This window comes from Taurulus bubalis (assembly GCF_910589615.1).
Source record: "Taurulus bubalis genome assembly, chromosome: 15".
Classification (NCBI taxonomy): domain Eukaryota; kingdom Metazoa; phylum Chordata; class Actinopteri; order Perciformes; family Cottidae; genus Taurulus; species Taurulus bubalis.
The window spans coordinates 14,203,519-14,220,949 of NC_136603.1; the positions used below are offsets into that span (position 1 = coordinate 14,203,519).

At 39.4% G+C, this 17,431-nt stretch overlaps 1 protein-coding gene across 1 annotated transcript in view; it reads right to left on the bottom strand.

Moving 5' to 3' along the window:
* gpc6b (glypican 6b) overlaps window positions 1–17,431 on the bottom strand; it is a gene marked incomplete at both ends in the record, with an annotated part of 70,792 nt that overhangs the window by 2,300 nt on the left and 51,061 nt on the right. The window contains one exon of the mRNA XM_079231441.1: window positions 17,126–17,269. Coding sequence (XP_079087567.1) covers window positions 17,126–17,269 — 144 coding nt within the window. The remainder of the gene's footprint in view (window positions 1–17,125; window positions 17,270–17,431) is intronic.

Below are 17,431 nucleotides of genomic sequence, written 5' to 3' on the forward strand. Positions count from 1 at the left end.
TTTTAAATGTTGATGACACCCCCCATTCCTTTATTTATGCTGTCGCCCTCAAAGTATTACAACAATCCTATATATATATATATGACAAATGGTAACAGAGCTGAAGTCTTCTTAAGCTCTCCGTCACTCATGATACATCTCATTTGTAAACTCATTATGAAACTGCCCCATCGTCCCTTATTACCACATCTTATCAAAGGGATTATAAATCTTGGGATTTAACCCTGAGACATCTTTACTCCCCAAAAATTATTTGGGTTTAATTTTCCTTCCACGTCGACTATCGAATGTTTGCATCATGAAAAGTGAGACCATGCAGGCTCGCAGCAATAATTTCAGCTTGAATGTCAGACTTAAATGCTCCTTTGCATCCCGGCCATGTGACACAGTCAGATATCGTTTCCTGACTTGAGCCTGTTGAACTCCAATCTTTCATCAAACACAGAATTTGACATATTTCACTGAAGCTGAGGAAAAGCCTGATAGCAGAAGGTTGGCCCCATTATCTTTTTCCGTCTGACTTGCTGCTGGCTTACGTGAAATTGTAGTGAACCTGAGCAGAACATGAAAGGTGCTGTACTGACTGTGTGACGCTGCTGTAGGCCCCGACTCTGCTTTTGATGTGTTAATCCTGTCACACTGATGCCAAAGCACTTCAGCAGCTCTGATGCTGCCCAGAGGGTCAAGGCTGCACTCAATGCAAGAGATTGACTGGCAATGTTTGACTAAACCTCACACATTAAGTTTAGTTTAACAAGTGAGAGATTCGCTGTTTTTTTCAGGATCTGCCGGCAAAACCTGGCCAGTAAAAAGTGTGAATCAAACTGGGAATGAAAAACTCACCTTTAGGTAATATAAATATTTAATCAGCACCGCCACTGAACATAGTGCTGCCATGTTTCACATGACTGAAAATAGAAGGGTTTACTTTTAATGGGCGGAGATGACAGACAAGTCTTTATGATTATTACACTTCATAATGTGCAAGGTTGACACACAAAGCTATACTCAACCATTTATCCGTTATACAGAGCGAACGTTTCCTATTTCCACAACACATCTCTCAAACACAATTCTCTATTGAGACAGATAATGGAAAGAAAGTCACTGGGAACCAAATAAAAGTACTATGGCAACCTAAAATACATCAAATGTATGATGTTTAATGGAGAACATTTAATAAGAAGAAGGAAAGGTTTAGCTTTTTTTAACACAATAATAAATATGCCTCTGGGAAAAGCCTGCCTCTCACTTCATAGCGCATTGACAATGCATAGATGATACGACTGCAACAAGCTGCTATGCACACTAGATGGCACTATGTCTTTTACAAATGGGGAGACAGATTAAACCAACCAGGCAGAAAATACAGAGAGAAAATTAAAAGGGGGAAAATACATTTCAAACTAAAACCAATTATGTTTACTAATGATGTTTCTTTCACATCAAACTTAAAATTCACACAAATCTCCATGTGGTCTAACATAGAGCATGTTATTGGCATGGAAACCGATGTAATTGGGAAGACCAATAAAAAAGAATTGCGTACAAAGAAATTAACAGGAATTAACAGGAAAATCATGCCCACGTTATCATCCCAGCATATGGCGATGGCATGTGATGAGGGAGAGAGTAAGTGAGTGTGGAGCGTTACAGACTGAAAGGGTTGATATTCTCATTAAAGATCACAATGAAGATCATGAAAAACAACTCCCTCGCACCTCACAATATTGCAGTGTATTAGTTATCAGTGACATCCTAACAGATGACTATTATCATGAAGTGTGATAGTTTCCATCCATGAATACATTACAGGTGTTATTAGTGTGTGATACCTGTAGTTATGTAATAAGGGCTGACACGGCAGCTGATAGAAGCATTTACTCACCCGATGTGCAAGCCACGATTATTTATATTATATTTGTATCCTTCAAAGGAGCTTTTAAACTTACGTAAAATATTAAAGCATTGCCAACGTATGCGTCGTAAGGTGTCACAAGTGCTGGGCTTCTTTTACATTAACTGTACAGATGTGTTTTTACTGAATGCACTTTTCCAATGACACAGAATGTTGTTAAAATGACAGATGAATAATGGATTTTGTTCCCTTTTATACCCACACACAAACATATTGCCACACACACTCCCACTGAGCACATACATGTACGTATTGTAGTCAAATAAAAAACATGTATCTCCAAATTTGGTGATTTCACATTTTTGTAGATAAACTGAAGTTTCTTTTTCTTTAACGGTTGGAACTTCTCACATTCTTTAAGCTTAATTAACCTTTACATTATACATTGTATATTTCTTTAAGGCATGATATATAATGTTCTCTGCAATTTTATGAATAGGCATGAGCTGAGAGCTTTCTAAATAAACAAACTGGAAGATAATATTCAGTTTTACATTAAGGACTATGAAGGTTCTCAGTGATCTGGGTAGAGTAGTAGAATAAAGTCAAGGGTAACTGGGATTTAAATAGTAATATTATGAATTTAATTTAATTTTCATCATTATAAAATAGAACATCTGTTTGCCTTTGACTTACACTAGTACTGCTAGTCTTTGGCTAGATGTTCACATAAGGGAATACAAATATTGCAAATGCTTGTAAATATATTCATGATGTTTCACATTTTGAGGTTCAAAAGGTTTCAGTGGAAACACTTTGCTCAATATTCTGAACAAACCTTTTTTTTTAGATATATATAAAAGGACAAGTTTTGTCCACAAGTGAAACTATCCCAATCAAAAGATCAAAATGAAAACGGCTTCAGTCTTTCCATGAAAAAGAAAGTTTCACACACATTGGTTCCAACTGAAGAAAACGGGTTAGACATATATAGTTTTATTGTTTAAAAAAAAAAAAAATGTTTTTTTAACATATGGGCACTGTAGTTTTAAGCAAATATTACTCAAACAGGAGTAAATTTGTCTTTTGTTGGGGAGTATTTTCAGTAGCGGAATAATACACATTTGGTGCCCTTGAGTATGCAGCAGGACGGTATTTGTGGGATTGTCTCAAAATAAAGTACACCAGCCGTGTTTATTGAAGGAACGTGTTTGCTACCCAGTGCGGAAAATTGATGGGCTTTTAATAGTTTTTGGACAACAATGCAGCTCTATGGCACAGAGGAATAATGTGAGATATATCAAACTTTTTCTCCAGAGATAAAGGATTAAGTCGTCGGTTTCTGTCTTTATTTATGTTGATGCCAAAAAACACAGAATCTCACCAGACTCATTAAGCATCAATTTCAACCTGTAGGGTGAACAGTTGCAGTAAGGTGTAGTTTTGCCAACTCTTCCTTTACTCAAATATATTATTTTCTCCTTCACCCTCTGTCTCCCTGCTTCCTGTCATGAAGCATATGATTTCATGCTTTTTCTCTCTTATTCTCAGCCCCCTTGCTACTCTGGCCTCTTCTCTCTTTGGTCTTTCTCTCTCGAACCACTGTCCTAAGTGAAAGTGATGGTTTCATGGCTAGCTGGCCCGTGGTCTTAGACAAGACTCCTCTTCGAAAAAGCTTTGTGAAAAAACGCCTCGGGTCTTTCTTTCAACTGTAATACAACCGTGTGTGCCCAGCCATCTCTGGAGTGCATAGCATCTGTACTCTTCCATTGTTTCTCCTTGAGTACCAACATGGAAATGAGCTGTAGAGCATGATCATAATCACTCAGTTCTTCTGCCACTTGATGCATGATTCATCTTGTTATAAAAATCAATTCAATCATCAATGTAATCAAACCAATCATCTATGATGCTTCTCTCTATCTGTGCTCTGTGTCTCCCCTTAGGAGGAGGAAAACAGGAAGTCTACCCAGCAGCTAAACCTTGATAGAGAAGATTAATTCAGCAATAAACAGCACTGAAACGTAGCCCATAATGTATTACAGCTCACACAGCTTAGCGGGCCATGATCCAAACATAGCCCCACCGTTATCTTTTCTTTTAACCATGAATACAAATCCACCCAAACATACTGAATATGCAGTACAATGTTTACCAGCTGTGTAAAAGTAATTGGCTATCGTGAATGGACAAACAAAAGGAAATGTTGACAGATTATTATTATTATTTCTCAAAACAACAGTATGAGTCAATGAGATAATGGTGTTAGCAGGCTTAATGTCCGTGTATACAGATACTCCAAGTATTTCTTGTAATATTTATCCCCAGTCTTGTTTTGAGCGCACACAGGCTGGACAATACATCTATATCATAATGACATTGTGATATTAGACTAGATGTTGTCTTAGATTGTGGATATCATAATATTGTCGTAGGGATACATGTTGTATTCTCCTGGTTATTCTGTTAACAGGTGGCAGCTGTTTCAGTTCAGTATACAGACATGTGAGAGAACTGTACTTTGACCACTGGTTTTCAGATGCTCTTGCTATTCTCAGATCAAAAGCTGACGTGTCACTGGCTTTGAAGCTGTGCAGTCACACTCCTGGCAGCAGCACAATGTCAGCAACCTAAGCTTTTATCTGGCCGTGGGATGATGCCCGGACGTGCTATCTGCCTTTCAAAAAAGAGAATTATGTGGTCAGACTGTTGCTCAATTTTTTAGTCTCAATACACATCACACTCACAGTGCTGCCAACGCTGACCTACAGTGTTCAGCTGGCTGTTCGGTCAGCTGGTAAATCTCCCTTTCTCTCACTCACAACCCTTCCCTCAGCTTATCAGGCATTCTGACTCACCCACAGTTATAACACCTCTATGTTGTCACTGCTTGACAAAGAGCATATCCCTCTGCTGCAAGTCTGAGCTAAATTAGTGCATGTTCAATCTAATCATAGACTTGGCAGCAGGTCTCACCACTAAACCACAAGGGGCAGACAACTCCTCGATCAACTTATTTTCCCTGGCAACTGCTCCTCCTGTCTGCGTTAAAATAGTTTTTCATTTGATACGAATGCAGTATTCTTCCTGCATCTCAATTACAGAGGTCAGGGAGTCGGTTATACTCATACCAAGACCTTGGCCATGCTATAAGTCTCTCCCTGACCAGTGACCACTTTGAGGAAAGGCGGAATAGTTTCTCACAAGAAGGAAGTCCACAGTAAGAATATCTCTGCCTCTTCATCACATTCTTGATCAAGTTATATTGTTGACTGGGCCAATCCTAAAGAGTATTGCACCCTCCTCGCCTCCTGCATGTGGTCTTGTAGCCACCAGTTCAACTGCCAGTGTAGAGTATCAGAGTGCTGACGCCTTGTGGGTGCATGTCCCTGGAGATGGCTGTTTAATCTAGTGTCTAACACGTCATAAAGTCCCTCTCATTGGTTCAGGTTTACAGATTCTCTCAACCAAGACTTGCCATCTGGACTCCAAAGCACTTTTAGCACATACGAAAAATCGGTAGAGTAGAAATAATATTGGCTAGCCCAAAGCATACCAAGGAAATGACCTCTGTGATAATGTTTTGAGTAGCAGTTGCCTTCCCTTTTGTCAGGCCTGGTTTTGTCCTTGTCTGGAAACATTCACCTCAAAAGGTGACTGGCAGTGTTGCTTAGAGCAAGTAACTACCAAAGTGCATATGGATGTGGGCTGTTATCATCCAATCAATATCCATCAACAGAGGGCAAAAGTAAATATGTTTCCCCTCAGTGACTTCACAATAGATGAGGCTAGAAAGACATCGGCTAGCTGTTTATCTTGCACTGCTCACACAGACGGGAATAGTTCACCAAAGCAAATCATGGTTAGAAAACAGCACAACCACTTGCAGACTAAATTGTGGTTGGATGTGACAGTGCAGCGATGGTTTTGCTCCTTCACTGCCAGGCTACATGATAAATCCATTTTTAGCATCATTCTGTGAGCCATTGCCCTTTTTTCAACTCTCAGCTGGAGCCGCCCTCCTTGTTTCCCTTGATTGCAACTTATCACGTCCTAGCATAAATTTGACACAGCAGAATACTTCGACCTGATTCAACGCAGGCATCTCGACAAAGCATCAGCCTTGGCAGTGCGTTCATCTTTCTTATATCTCCTGGCGACAACACTGTCAGTGACAGCAATGTGATGTTGTTATAATGCTGCTTTCTGGCAGTGGATACTTGACAAAAAGTACAATTCTATTGTTGGAAAACTGTCCATTATTTTGCATTTGTTTTGATTTTTCAGCCTGGGTTTTTTAACAGTAGTGGAAATGCTGTGAGATCCATTATGATAGTATACAGAAAATGAGGACAGGACACAGACACTATTGAGGCAATAATACAAAACTATATTCATCACTTATCTGTCTTACATATACCTTAAGATTTAAGCAGTACTGTACAGCATGTTGATGTAATTGCGTGGGAACAATATATTGGATTTGTTTTTATACTATCTCACTATCTTGTCAAATTCAGTTTTGATTCCATACTTTAGTAGGATGAAGCTGAATTAAATTGCTCAGTTCTGTGACACTCTGGAGGCATAACTTTATTTTCAACTTTCAACAATCTTCATTGTAGGAGAAATAATTCATCATGCCTTTAATTTAATGTGACGGCGAATCTCTGTGTACCTTGAAAAAAAAAAAAGCAAAGAGAAAAGGATAATGCGGAATCCAAAAATAGCAGAAGCTGTTTTGTTACAAGAGATGCATGATTACAAACCAACGACTTTGGTCTCTTTAGGCTAATTTGATCAGGTTTGATCACTCTACTGAGAAACAATCCCCAAAAATACATCACATTTCAAAAAAGCATCCAAAAAAAAACGAACGATATCTTAAATTTAATGGATTATGCAGCTGTCCTTTGATTGTGGTCACCCAGTTAAAATGTATGAATATACAGGTGTTTTAAGGGCCCTCCACTGGCGGTAACTGTATATTAGTCCATATTTCATACGACACAAATGACAAATTGCTGCATGTTATTGGAGTTCATGTAATATTTACATACTGTCAATGTACACTGGGAAATACTCTGTGGCCCGCTTTACATAATATTGCCTCGAACCATTTGCTCAGTCCCACGGTATCTACACACTTATGCAATATGGCATTTCATGGTGAACAAAATATATCACACAACGATCCCATAGTGAGAAAAAATGACAGAATATTGATGAAACAGTGGTGAGTTTGTGCTTGTGATTTGCCCAAGGCCACGACAGGAGAAGTTTGAGAAAGGGAGATGATTAAAGGTTCTGCTAAGCTCTGTGGAGAACAGAGCAATCATCGGCAGGCCAGCTCGCTCCCTGCTACCCTGATTCCCCAGAGAGGCAGGCAAACCAGAGTGTAATGAGGCCAATGTGCCTCATTAATGTATTGACAGATATGAAAAGTAGCAGAATCTTTAAGGCACCAGCATAAGAAAGAGGGGACGATGCATGACATGATTTTAATACAATTTCTAAAGCTTCTTTTTTAAAATGAGTTCTGGTGTTATAACAGTTGATTGTAAAATTCCCACAGATTATTGTCAAGATGATGGCATATGAAAAATGTAAAAACTGAACTAAGAACGAATAATGCCCAGAGCCGTTCAGTTTGAAGTCCAGAAACCGTAAACACCATTTACAGTTGTCATTTTAAGTGTCTTACATCCCCCTGGATAAAATCCAGACGCACTTTAATACACTTTTGTTGACACTTCAAGACACATGTATGCAACCTCATAACTCCGATCATAAAAGGGACTGCATCTGCCTTGTTCTTTTTCCATGTGTACATACATTTACAGTCTAGAAGTGGGTCATCTGTGGCTTTTCACCGGGGTGCTTGAGATTGCAGAAGTGGGCAAAGTTAGGTGACCTTTCAACTTGTTGTTAAAAATGACGTACATCCAGTATGTACATGGGGTATAGGAAGCAGTTTAAATATTATAAAGATTTAGCAGTGTTGACTTCAACGAAAACTAACTTGACTAAAAAACTATTTAAAATCCGACACTGTTAAACTTATCCCATCCATTAAGGGTTGATGTGCTTTGCTTTCAGCGCGTAATTTCAGTGTGGATGGAAACTAGGCGGCGAATGTACTTCTTTTGTCAGCGGCAGACTGCAGTTTAATTCTATTTTGACCAACTTCTTATACGTTTGTCCCCATGGTTACGGTTGGTGGCTGCTTGTGAATATCACATGGTAATTGTTTCTCAAATGCTCACAAAAAAGGTCATAGAGCAATTTGAAGAATAACTACTACTACTACTATTAGGATTATTAGAAAGAATGAACAATATTGCAGACAAATGTTAAATGCCCGCGTCTTATTTTTCACTTTTGGTGTACATTTTTTTTGCTCCTGAGCTGACTCCAAAGAGCTTTCTTAAATAGACCCATGACTCACTTTGTGATACAGAACCGAGTTCTATTACTACAGTTTATTTTCCACCTCCTAGCACTAGGCTTTGGAAATGGTGAATGGTCTAAATGGTTTCAGAAGTATTATTGTTAGATCCACACTGCCGACACGTGCATGCATGAAATATGTCCGAATTTTACTCAGAGAATAAACTAATATGACATTTTAATACTGGTGACTTTTGTATTACTTCTAAAACTTCTCTGTTTTAATACCTCAAATATTAAGGAAGACTATGAGATGTTTAGTTCGCACTTGTAAGGTCACCACCGCTTTCTAATGCATTAGAAGCATTACTTGTGTTGCCTTGTGATTGACAGCAGTGTATTGTGTATGATGAATATTCTATGATTGTTGCTTAATACATCATGAGATTAATACATCATGTGTGATGTATTAATCTCACTACAGGACAAAGGTCCTAAAGCCTTGGTGTACTGTATGGATGTAACCCAGAGTGTCTGATTGAGATGGATCGTGAATAATATGTTTCTTTGCTTGTTTTCCAGACTCATTATTTAATTATGCCCTTCCATCTGACACAGTCATCTGTGTAATGAGAGAGGGTTCTGCTTTCTATCCATCTCCATGCAGCGCTCTTTTCTCTCCCTCAGAAGATGATCATTTTCACTCATGCAAGGAGAGAACAAGGCTCACAGACACAACCGTGTCTTCTTTTTGGTATGTGTAATACATCTATGAACAGAACCATGAAGAGTTTCTCCTGAAATTCATCTGCTATGGTGGATGTGGTAATTTGTGGTCACTGTGATTACTGGTCACCTTGACTGTATAAACATACGCCATTTAGTGTGCATTAAGCGAGACTCATCTGCATGCCCACCCACACAAACTGAAAACCTTTACCTACATCCAATACGGTTGAATGCTCTTTTCAATAAATGTCCTGCTCCACACGTACACAATTACAAACATTGACTAACTGGAAGCTGTCCAGTACAATGTCAGTCTGATCTGCTGGTTACTGCACTTACAACACCCAACTGCTCCACTGGAGCAGTTGGGTGTTGTAAGTGCCTTGTTCAAGGAGAAGTCAACAATAGCCTTGGCAAGTTAACAGTGTGTCACCCTTCCAAATGCCGGCCTGGGGATTAAACCGATACCTGGCAAGTTTTCTGAGTGTTTTATTTTGAAGAGAGCCATTAAAAGCAAGCAGTTCTCCACATCTTCTCCCTTTCTTCGACATTACAGTGCATAACAGATCTTGAATTAACTGAATGTCTAACAATGGTAGTGTATAAATATTGTATGTTTTGTAAAATAAAGTTAAGGATTTAGACTTCATTTTGGTCAGATTACTTACTTTCACAAAGTAAAAGTATAAATACTCCATTGTAAGTAGTTAAGTGGTAGTAGAGTGTAGCAGAACAGCAATTTGAGTTGCCTTTGAGTAAAAAAAACCCCACTGATAATAGATTTTCAGAAATCTATTATCAGTCCAGGGTCCTCTCAGGTATTTTCCTCAGGAAATAGGAGCAAATTATAGCATGCAATTATAGCAATTATTATACCTGGAAATCACACAATAATCCCACATTAGCTCCACCAAGCGCCCCTAGAAGACAACCTAACATATTTTAACCATGTGGGTGATGGAGAACGGAGTCTGTAGATTTTTTTAATTTTATTTAACCTTTATTTAACCAGGAAGTCCCATTGAGATTAAAAATCTCTTTTTCTAGGGAGACCTGGCCAAGACAGGCAGCAGCATAAAAAACACAGTTATAGACAGAAAACACAGAACAAGACAAGTTAAAAGAAACTAAAAGCTAAGAAACAGTGACGTAGAGTTAATTTAAGAAACATTTACATTTTTGGGAACATGCCTCTATCTGTAGATAATGCTTCCGCATGTCGGCTGTTCTGGAACACTAACGCAGAATGCAGATGCCTTCACAAATCTGCCTTTAGTGAAATGAAGAGTGTCTGCCTGTGGGTCAATGCCACAGCTGTACACCACCCGTAGAACAATCAGACCTGAGTATCATTCTTTAAGAAAATATTTTATTGACCTGTCATTATCGCCATTGTTTGTTTTTCATGATTCCCTAGGAATAATTAAATAAGCAGTCAGACCAGACCTGATTCTGCTGAAGGGGCGATTTACATTTAAAAGCATGAATGTGGTATATAGGAGTTTGTTACACTTGACTGAGTTACAGTCAAACAATGCCTGACCGAGCGATCATGCCACGTATGCACTTTGAGACTATTTATTTTTGTGTGGTCTTAGAAAAAGTACCAGTTATGTTCGAATCTGTGGAATCTACATAATTGCATGGCTTGGGCAAAAGTCAGTAGATACAACAACTCAGAGAAAGGAGCTGTGGACAGGCCCACTTAGCTTCCATTAAGCTGTATCCAAAACAAGAATGTTTCAGTGGCTTGATGTGTTCTTGGATTGCAAAAATATAATGTCAGGGTCAGGATTTTGGGAAGGGAGTGGTCATGCTTCTTTTCCTGACAACTGACTTCACAAATCACACATGGATGTTTTACTCAGTGTTTCTGACTGGACATGGCAGAGAATGAGAGAGAAACAAGATTGTGTGTATGAGTATTCAGTTTTACTTAATGTTATACTATTACAAGTTAATACTTTTTCCTCACATGGAAAGTGATATCCCGGTTTCTACAAAATGCGCAGTTATTACATTATGAGAAGCTACACAGCTTAATAGATGGTTCGGAGCGATCCAGTCCCATCACTCACAACTGAAAAACTACCTTTTTTTCACCTTTATTCTATACTCTTCACACACTTACTCATACACATCCAGTCATGGAAGGCTGGAGCCAAAGCCAGGGAAAACCTTTGGTAGATCACTGGTCTCTTGCAGAATCTCGACAGACAATGACACATGTCACACCTAACAACAGTTTATTGACCTGCATGGTATGGTTGTAGGAAACTGGAGTGTCCCAAGAGAAAAACAGCAACAAACTTGTTTTCTTTTAAGTTCTAAGAATTGATCAACTGTGCTGCCACTTTTTCCTCACAGAGGGCTAGCCAAGACCACAGGATGGATCGTCTCTTTTGGACTTGAACTACTGACCTGCACATTGGCACAATGAGGCATATAGCAGACCTCAGGATATAACACACAACAACTGCCACAGTAAGAGGTGGCTTTTAGTTATATTCTATACAGTCCAACTCCAGCCGAAAAAGTATGCTCACTTGGATGTTTGAACTCCACTGTGCAAAGTCATGCATGTGCAGAGTTGAGACACTAGAAGGCTGTTCTTACATTAATTTGAAAACAGAGTTTGAGTTTCTTTGCTCACCTCAAATCTGAGTTTAAGACATGAAAGCATGATTTGTGACATTGCAATTAATTTGGTCGATCAGATTCCATCAGGTACCAGTTTCAAAAAGGATAACTTCAACCAAGTCTCACTGTTTCATTATAATAATTATCAGTGGCCTAGATTATTAAAAACTATGCAGTATTTCAGAAGAATAAGGTTAGAAACACATGACCAAAAAATAAACACTTGTGACCTCTCCTATTTATTAAGTGACCCTAGGTTGGTAACCACTGTGAGTGTCTAGCAGTTTCCAGGAAGATTATTTCCTACAACATTATGTGAAGTGTTTTACTGTTTTAAGCAGCAGTCAGGAATTGCTGTAGCACGTTCAGATTAACCTTAGGGTGCATGTCTGAATGCACGCTGAATAGCCGCTGTCAATTGTTGACTTTGGTTTCCAAAAAACATTTACTTACGCCAACAGCACAAAAAAGTATTTGACAGGGTGAGGATGTGAGAAAAGAAAAGGGAACGGCAGGCGTAAATCTTATCTGCACAGATAAAATACATAAAATTATAGCTTAGTAGTCACAATCATCAAGCCTAAAAAAGTATCATATTTAAATAATAAGGAGCATGTAAAAATTGGATGAAAATATAAAACATATATATATATATTTATTTATTTTTAATATATCATTACGTAATGAAGGGAGTTTTTGAATCCATCCAGGATGTTGCAGCTGGTGAATGATGACCTGGGATTAATTTATTAATAATCAAGGAAGTGCGAGCACATGAATAACCTCGTAGTCGCTGTTGATGTCTAAATCATACTTTTTTTTTCCTTCATCTGATTGATTTTCAAGAAGTATCCTCTGAAAGCTTTGGAAAAATAGACTCCAAAGCTATTTAGGAACAAACAGTTATGGCAATTATTGTTCCCCACAGGCTCTTTCTACAGTCTAGCCTTGTCTGTGTCTTGCCCTTATTGTTTATAGTGTCATACTGATAAGTGATAATACGGGTAGATCAAATCAAGCATTCTGATTGGTTGAGAGTGAGTCACGAGGTGTAGTTTATTCAGCCATAAAGTACTGTACAGCCTGTTTACATTTAGAGCGTTCCATATCAGTGCGCACTTAAAATAACAGGTAGATTTAAATTGCGCGACCGTTAGTTGTCATTTCAAGCTTGACAGTTACCAAACATGTTCGTGTAAACTTTGATATTGTAATGTCCGCAGTAACGACCCGCAGACGTTGGTTTCCTTAACTTGCAGATGTATTGCTTGAGTGTTGACAGTATTGCAACGGGGCTCTTCGCTAACAGCAACGTTAGCTCAAACGGAACAGCTAACAAGCTCACGTAGCATCCCCCACACTAGCATAACGAACGACAACACAACGTCACTTCCTTCCTAAAATGAGATGAGGAATGAAAAGGGTTTGACCACAAAATCGTGATAATTTCTAGTGAGAGATAATTACGTCGGTCATTTCCCGACGCGAGGCAAGTTCTCTAAACATCATGGAGGAGAAAAATGACGGAGAAAAGACGGACAGAAGCAGCGAGAGCACTTCTTTACATCGGTGGCTGCGTGTCATCCTCCACCTGCTTCCAACCGACCTGATCAGTAAATCGTCAGTTTTATAGTCCCGTATGTTATATGTATTTTATAGTCCCGTCAGTTTTATAGTCCCGTTGTGCAAGCAACCGCAAGCAACCGCCATACACGTACGGGACTATTTTCTCTGTTGCTGAAATGCGATACACAACGTTTGGTGGCTACAACTATTTTGTGCTGAAACGGAGCTTACTATTACTATTTATAAAGTCGCAGGTACCCGTATTATAAAAGCAATAAGGTACTCGAGGCAGTACTGTGTCTACAATAATGTACAGTTCAAGGGTTTGCCAGCCCTTCACTGCGCGTCGGGCCTAACAACTCCCTTGAACAGTACATTATTGCACAACACAGTACTGCCTCTCGTACCTTATTGCTTAAATGCAAGCCGTGTATAACACAAGAGAGACTAAAAGAACCAATGAAACTACACTAAATTGAACTGCAGCAAACTTGATACAAATGTCAAATTAAAAGCTCCACCTCTTATCTATAATCCGCCTCTGAGCCCGACAGTCTGTTGTGCCTTTATCCCCTCTTTGGACTTTCAAATCTCCATTTCTCTCAGAGCTTTGAGGGCGTGTGCTCTGACAGAATGTCAGGCAATTAAACAGTCATGGCTCATTGAGCTGGAGGTGGGCCTGCTCCTCCAGGCTTCTCTATAGGCAACAGAAGAAATGAATGCAGGCTCTTCCTGCCATCCGACATTCTTTGACTCAAAAACTTAACGGTAAATCGGGACAAGAAGTTCTTATCAAAGGACACCTTAAACAACTGTCAGGTTTCACAAGGCTGAGTAGTGTCACTGTCACAGGTAATTATCTAGTGCCAGAATGTAAACGAGGACAGTGTGTGGGACAACAAAGATGTGCTCTCATAGGGAATCCAGTCATGTCCCTGCTGCAAGATAAACACATGAATGCTGCCGCGTTAATGATGCCGACAGGCAGCAGCTACAGGAGACTCACAGGTTCACACTTATTCTGAACGTACACCATAGAGGTGTGAAACAATCACAAGGAGCTGATTCAATTAAGACACACACTTTGACAGAAAGCTTCCGCTAAAAACACGTTTCTATTCTTTATTGTAATTTTGTGATGTATTTTCGTACCAGGCCTTCATGGAGCTGGTCAAAACCTGCATTTGCATTTCTGTATTTTGTTCATGCTGGAAATGGAAAGAGAATCGAGAACCGTGACAAAACCTCCCCACCACTGCAGTTACAGAATGACAATATCTAAACCTTTCAAAAATATTACCAGTCTAAGAATTTCAGCAGGTGTTAAAGACAATAGATACAGTTATTGACATTTTATTGTTTAGTCTAAACATCTAGTTGCAGTTAGAAGAGCAACACTTTCAGAGACAATATTTCCTGAATGCTTTACACGGTAGCTAATATGTCAAATATGAGTGGGCATGAGGTGCCATTTATCCTTTATTATAGTGCTTAACTTTGAAGCCATTTTTTTTTAAATTGACTTGCAGTGACCATATATAATCAATATTTTGTTGTATTAACAATGGACCACTTACTACTTGTATGTAGTGTAAACCCCACAGAGAATGATCACCTCATTCTGCATTTTCCTCAGCTTTACGGAGCTTTAAAGCATGTTTAGCTTATTGTCTTGGTTTGAAGGTCGGCAACCTTCACTTCACTCTTATTGCGCTCATCAGCAAAGAGTTTTGCGGACACAGCAAACAGCTGTTTCAGTGAAAAAGCTCTCATAAAGCCAACGTACACTATCTGCTCAGAATCAAACCGCAGGCAGACAAAGTTAACAGCTAGCTGGTGAACATTGTGGAGCCTTTTACAGCTAAAGAGCCAGATATGTTATAAGGAATTAGTGAAAGCCAAAAGCAGAGTGAATATCCGCCTGTTTGCTTGAACCATGACTCCAAATGAATGCTAATGCTGCTCCGTTGGGATTTTCAGTAGACACCTGACAGCGGTTGAAATAATAGATGCAAGTAAAAAGACAAACCAAGCTTCCTCTTTTTCTTTTCATGAACCAAACAACCCCTATTACATTATGGAAATGTCCTGATTTGAAGTTACCTGTGGCCACTATGATCAGCATGGATTCCGCATATCCATTCCTCTCTGTTTATAATGAAATTTGCTGCTTGGGTACACTGGTCTAGGTATCGCATGTTAAAGATAAGCCCCTGTCACTGTGCCCCGTTTTCCCTTCGCAGGCTAATTGCCCAGTTATTCATGCGCAATCTGGAGCCACCCCATCTTCACTGTACCATTGCACCATTGCCCAACACTTCACTGCTCTCACCTCTTCCAGTTCTGACGGGGCAGGTGACATGCTGTTTGGTTGGCTTCCTGAAGGAGTTGACTTTTTTAGCTATGGCAATGAGTGTCTTGGACTGGGATGTGTCTAGAAAAGATGTGGTGGTTTACGAAACTTGGATCTCTAGAAAGGAATCCTCATGAGCTGAGGACATTGTTGAACGTGGTCTATAATCCCAGTAGTGTTAGCAACTAATATGTAAAATGCCATATTTAACAGCCGATATTTTGATGCTATAATACACAACAGTAGTCAATATGGAGGCCTGAATAGTTCCTGTATTAGATCCTCTAATGCAAAATGCTCCTTCATAGCCATTTCAATGAGACTAGGTAACGCAGACTCCCATATGAGATGGAAATGAGACACTTAGGACACATTCTACTGCGATTTAAAGGTCAGGATACTTGTTTGTTGTAAATATCTAATGCTTAGAACACAATGTATCCCTCACCTCACAACATTAAAACATCATGTTTGCTCTTTAACAAAGCAAAAAACAGTCGCAGATAATAGTCGCAACAAAAAACAACTGAAATGGGTATAAAATGTTGAACCTTACACTGTGTTGCATCGCATTCCAAACAATCCTCTGGTTTGCAGCATAAAGGCAGGGAAAGAGAAAGTCTTAATTAATTCGGTGTAGGTGGAAGAAATCATTGACGGACATAAAAAGCTACAAAGGAAACTGCTAAACATGAGACATCAAAACTGTGTGGAAAATAAATTGGTTTGTCGAAAAACATAATTAGCATTGAATAAAACAGATAAATAATTTATTGTTGTGGGTTTCCGAGAGACAGGTGGCAGAAAATACTGCTGCTTTTCAAATTATGTATTCATTAGCTACATAACCCGCTATTAACTTGACAACGCTCTGAGACATTTTATTTAGCATGTTTAGTGGGCGAGACTGCCTTTCCACTGAATATAATTCATACATTCAGTACTTTTCAAAGGTCAATAATGCAAAGAAAAATGTTTGGTTTGAGGTGTCTTCAACATAACCAAGATACAATTTGAAAAAAAAATACTCTGAAAGGGCTAGAGGGGAAAAAGGAAGGGCACTCTGGCTGCAAAGGTAATCCATGATGAGAACTGTCTCTCAGCTGAATTGGTCTGTCAGCTCTGTGTTAACCTTTACCCTGATGCAGCATTTTAGGTTTCAAGGTTGTTTGAGATGGAAATCCATGTATCAAGATCCCAGTCCAACAAACATACAGGTAATCTGATAGAAAATAAAGGTGTGCTTTACAGCAAACAATTGATATGGTCAGCCTCAAAAAATCTATCCATCTCCTCTTTCATCCCTTTCTTTTCTGTTTGCCAAGTACACAGAGATGAGAAGGACACTGAAGGCAGCACAACACACCTTCCACTGCCCTCTTGGGGTAAAGCTGTTGATTCGTTAACAAACACAAATCGATAGAGGGGCCTGAACGGAGGACAAGTACAAAGAATTAATTTCCGGCTCCGGGGGCTTACGATGGCAAATCACCAGCTTTAATCAACAGTGTCAAGTCAGAAAGACAAATGATGTTTACACTGAAGCAGTGTCTCGTCTGAAAACAGCAGCTTCGGCTCGGTCTCCTTACCAGTCTGTCTAGGCTTGTACGAGAAGCAATGGTAGGTCGTTCCTCAGAGCTGTACGGCCTGAAGCGAGCGTTGAACACATCCGGAACACCACGAGTAGACCTCGTCATTCCTGCGGGTTTTGGCTGGCCGCAGCCTTGAAAAACCTGCAATTACAAAAACATGGGCACCCAACTGTCAGGGGTTTAAATTACTTGGGAAACGCGGAAAATAGGAAAACATGCTGTTTTGTTAAGGTCTTGTGAAGCATTCACCCCACATTACCAGCGTGACAGTGCTCTTCGTCAAGTTGAGGTAACCACGTTGAT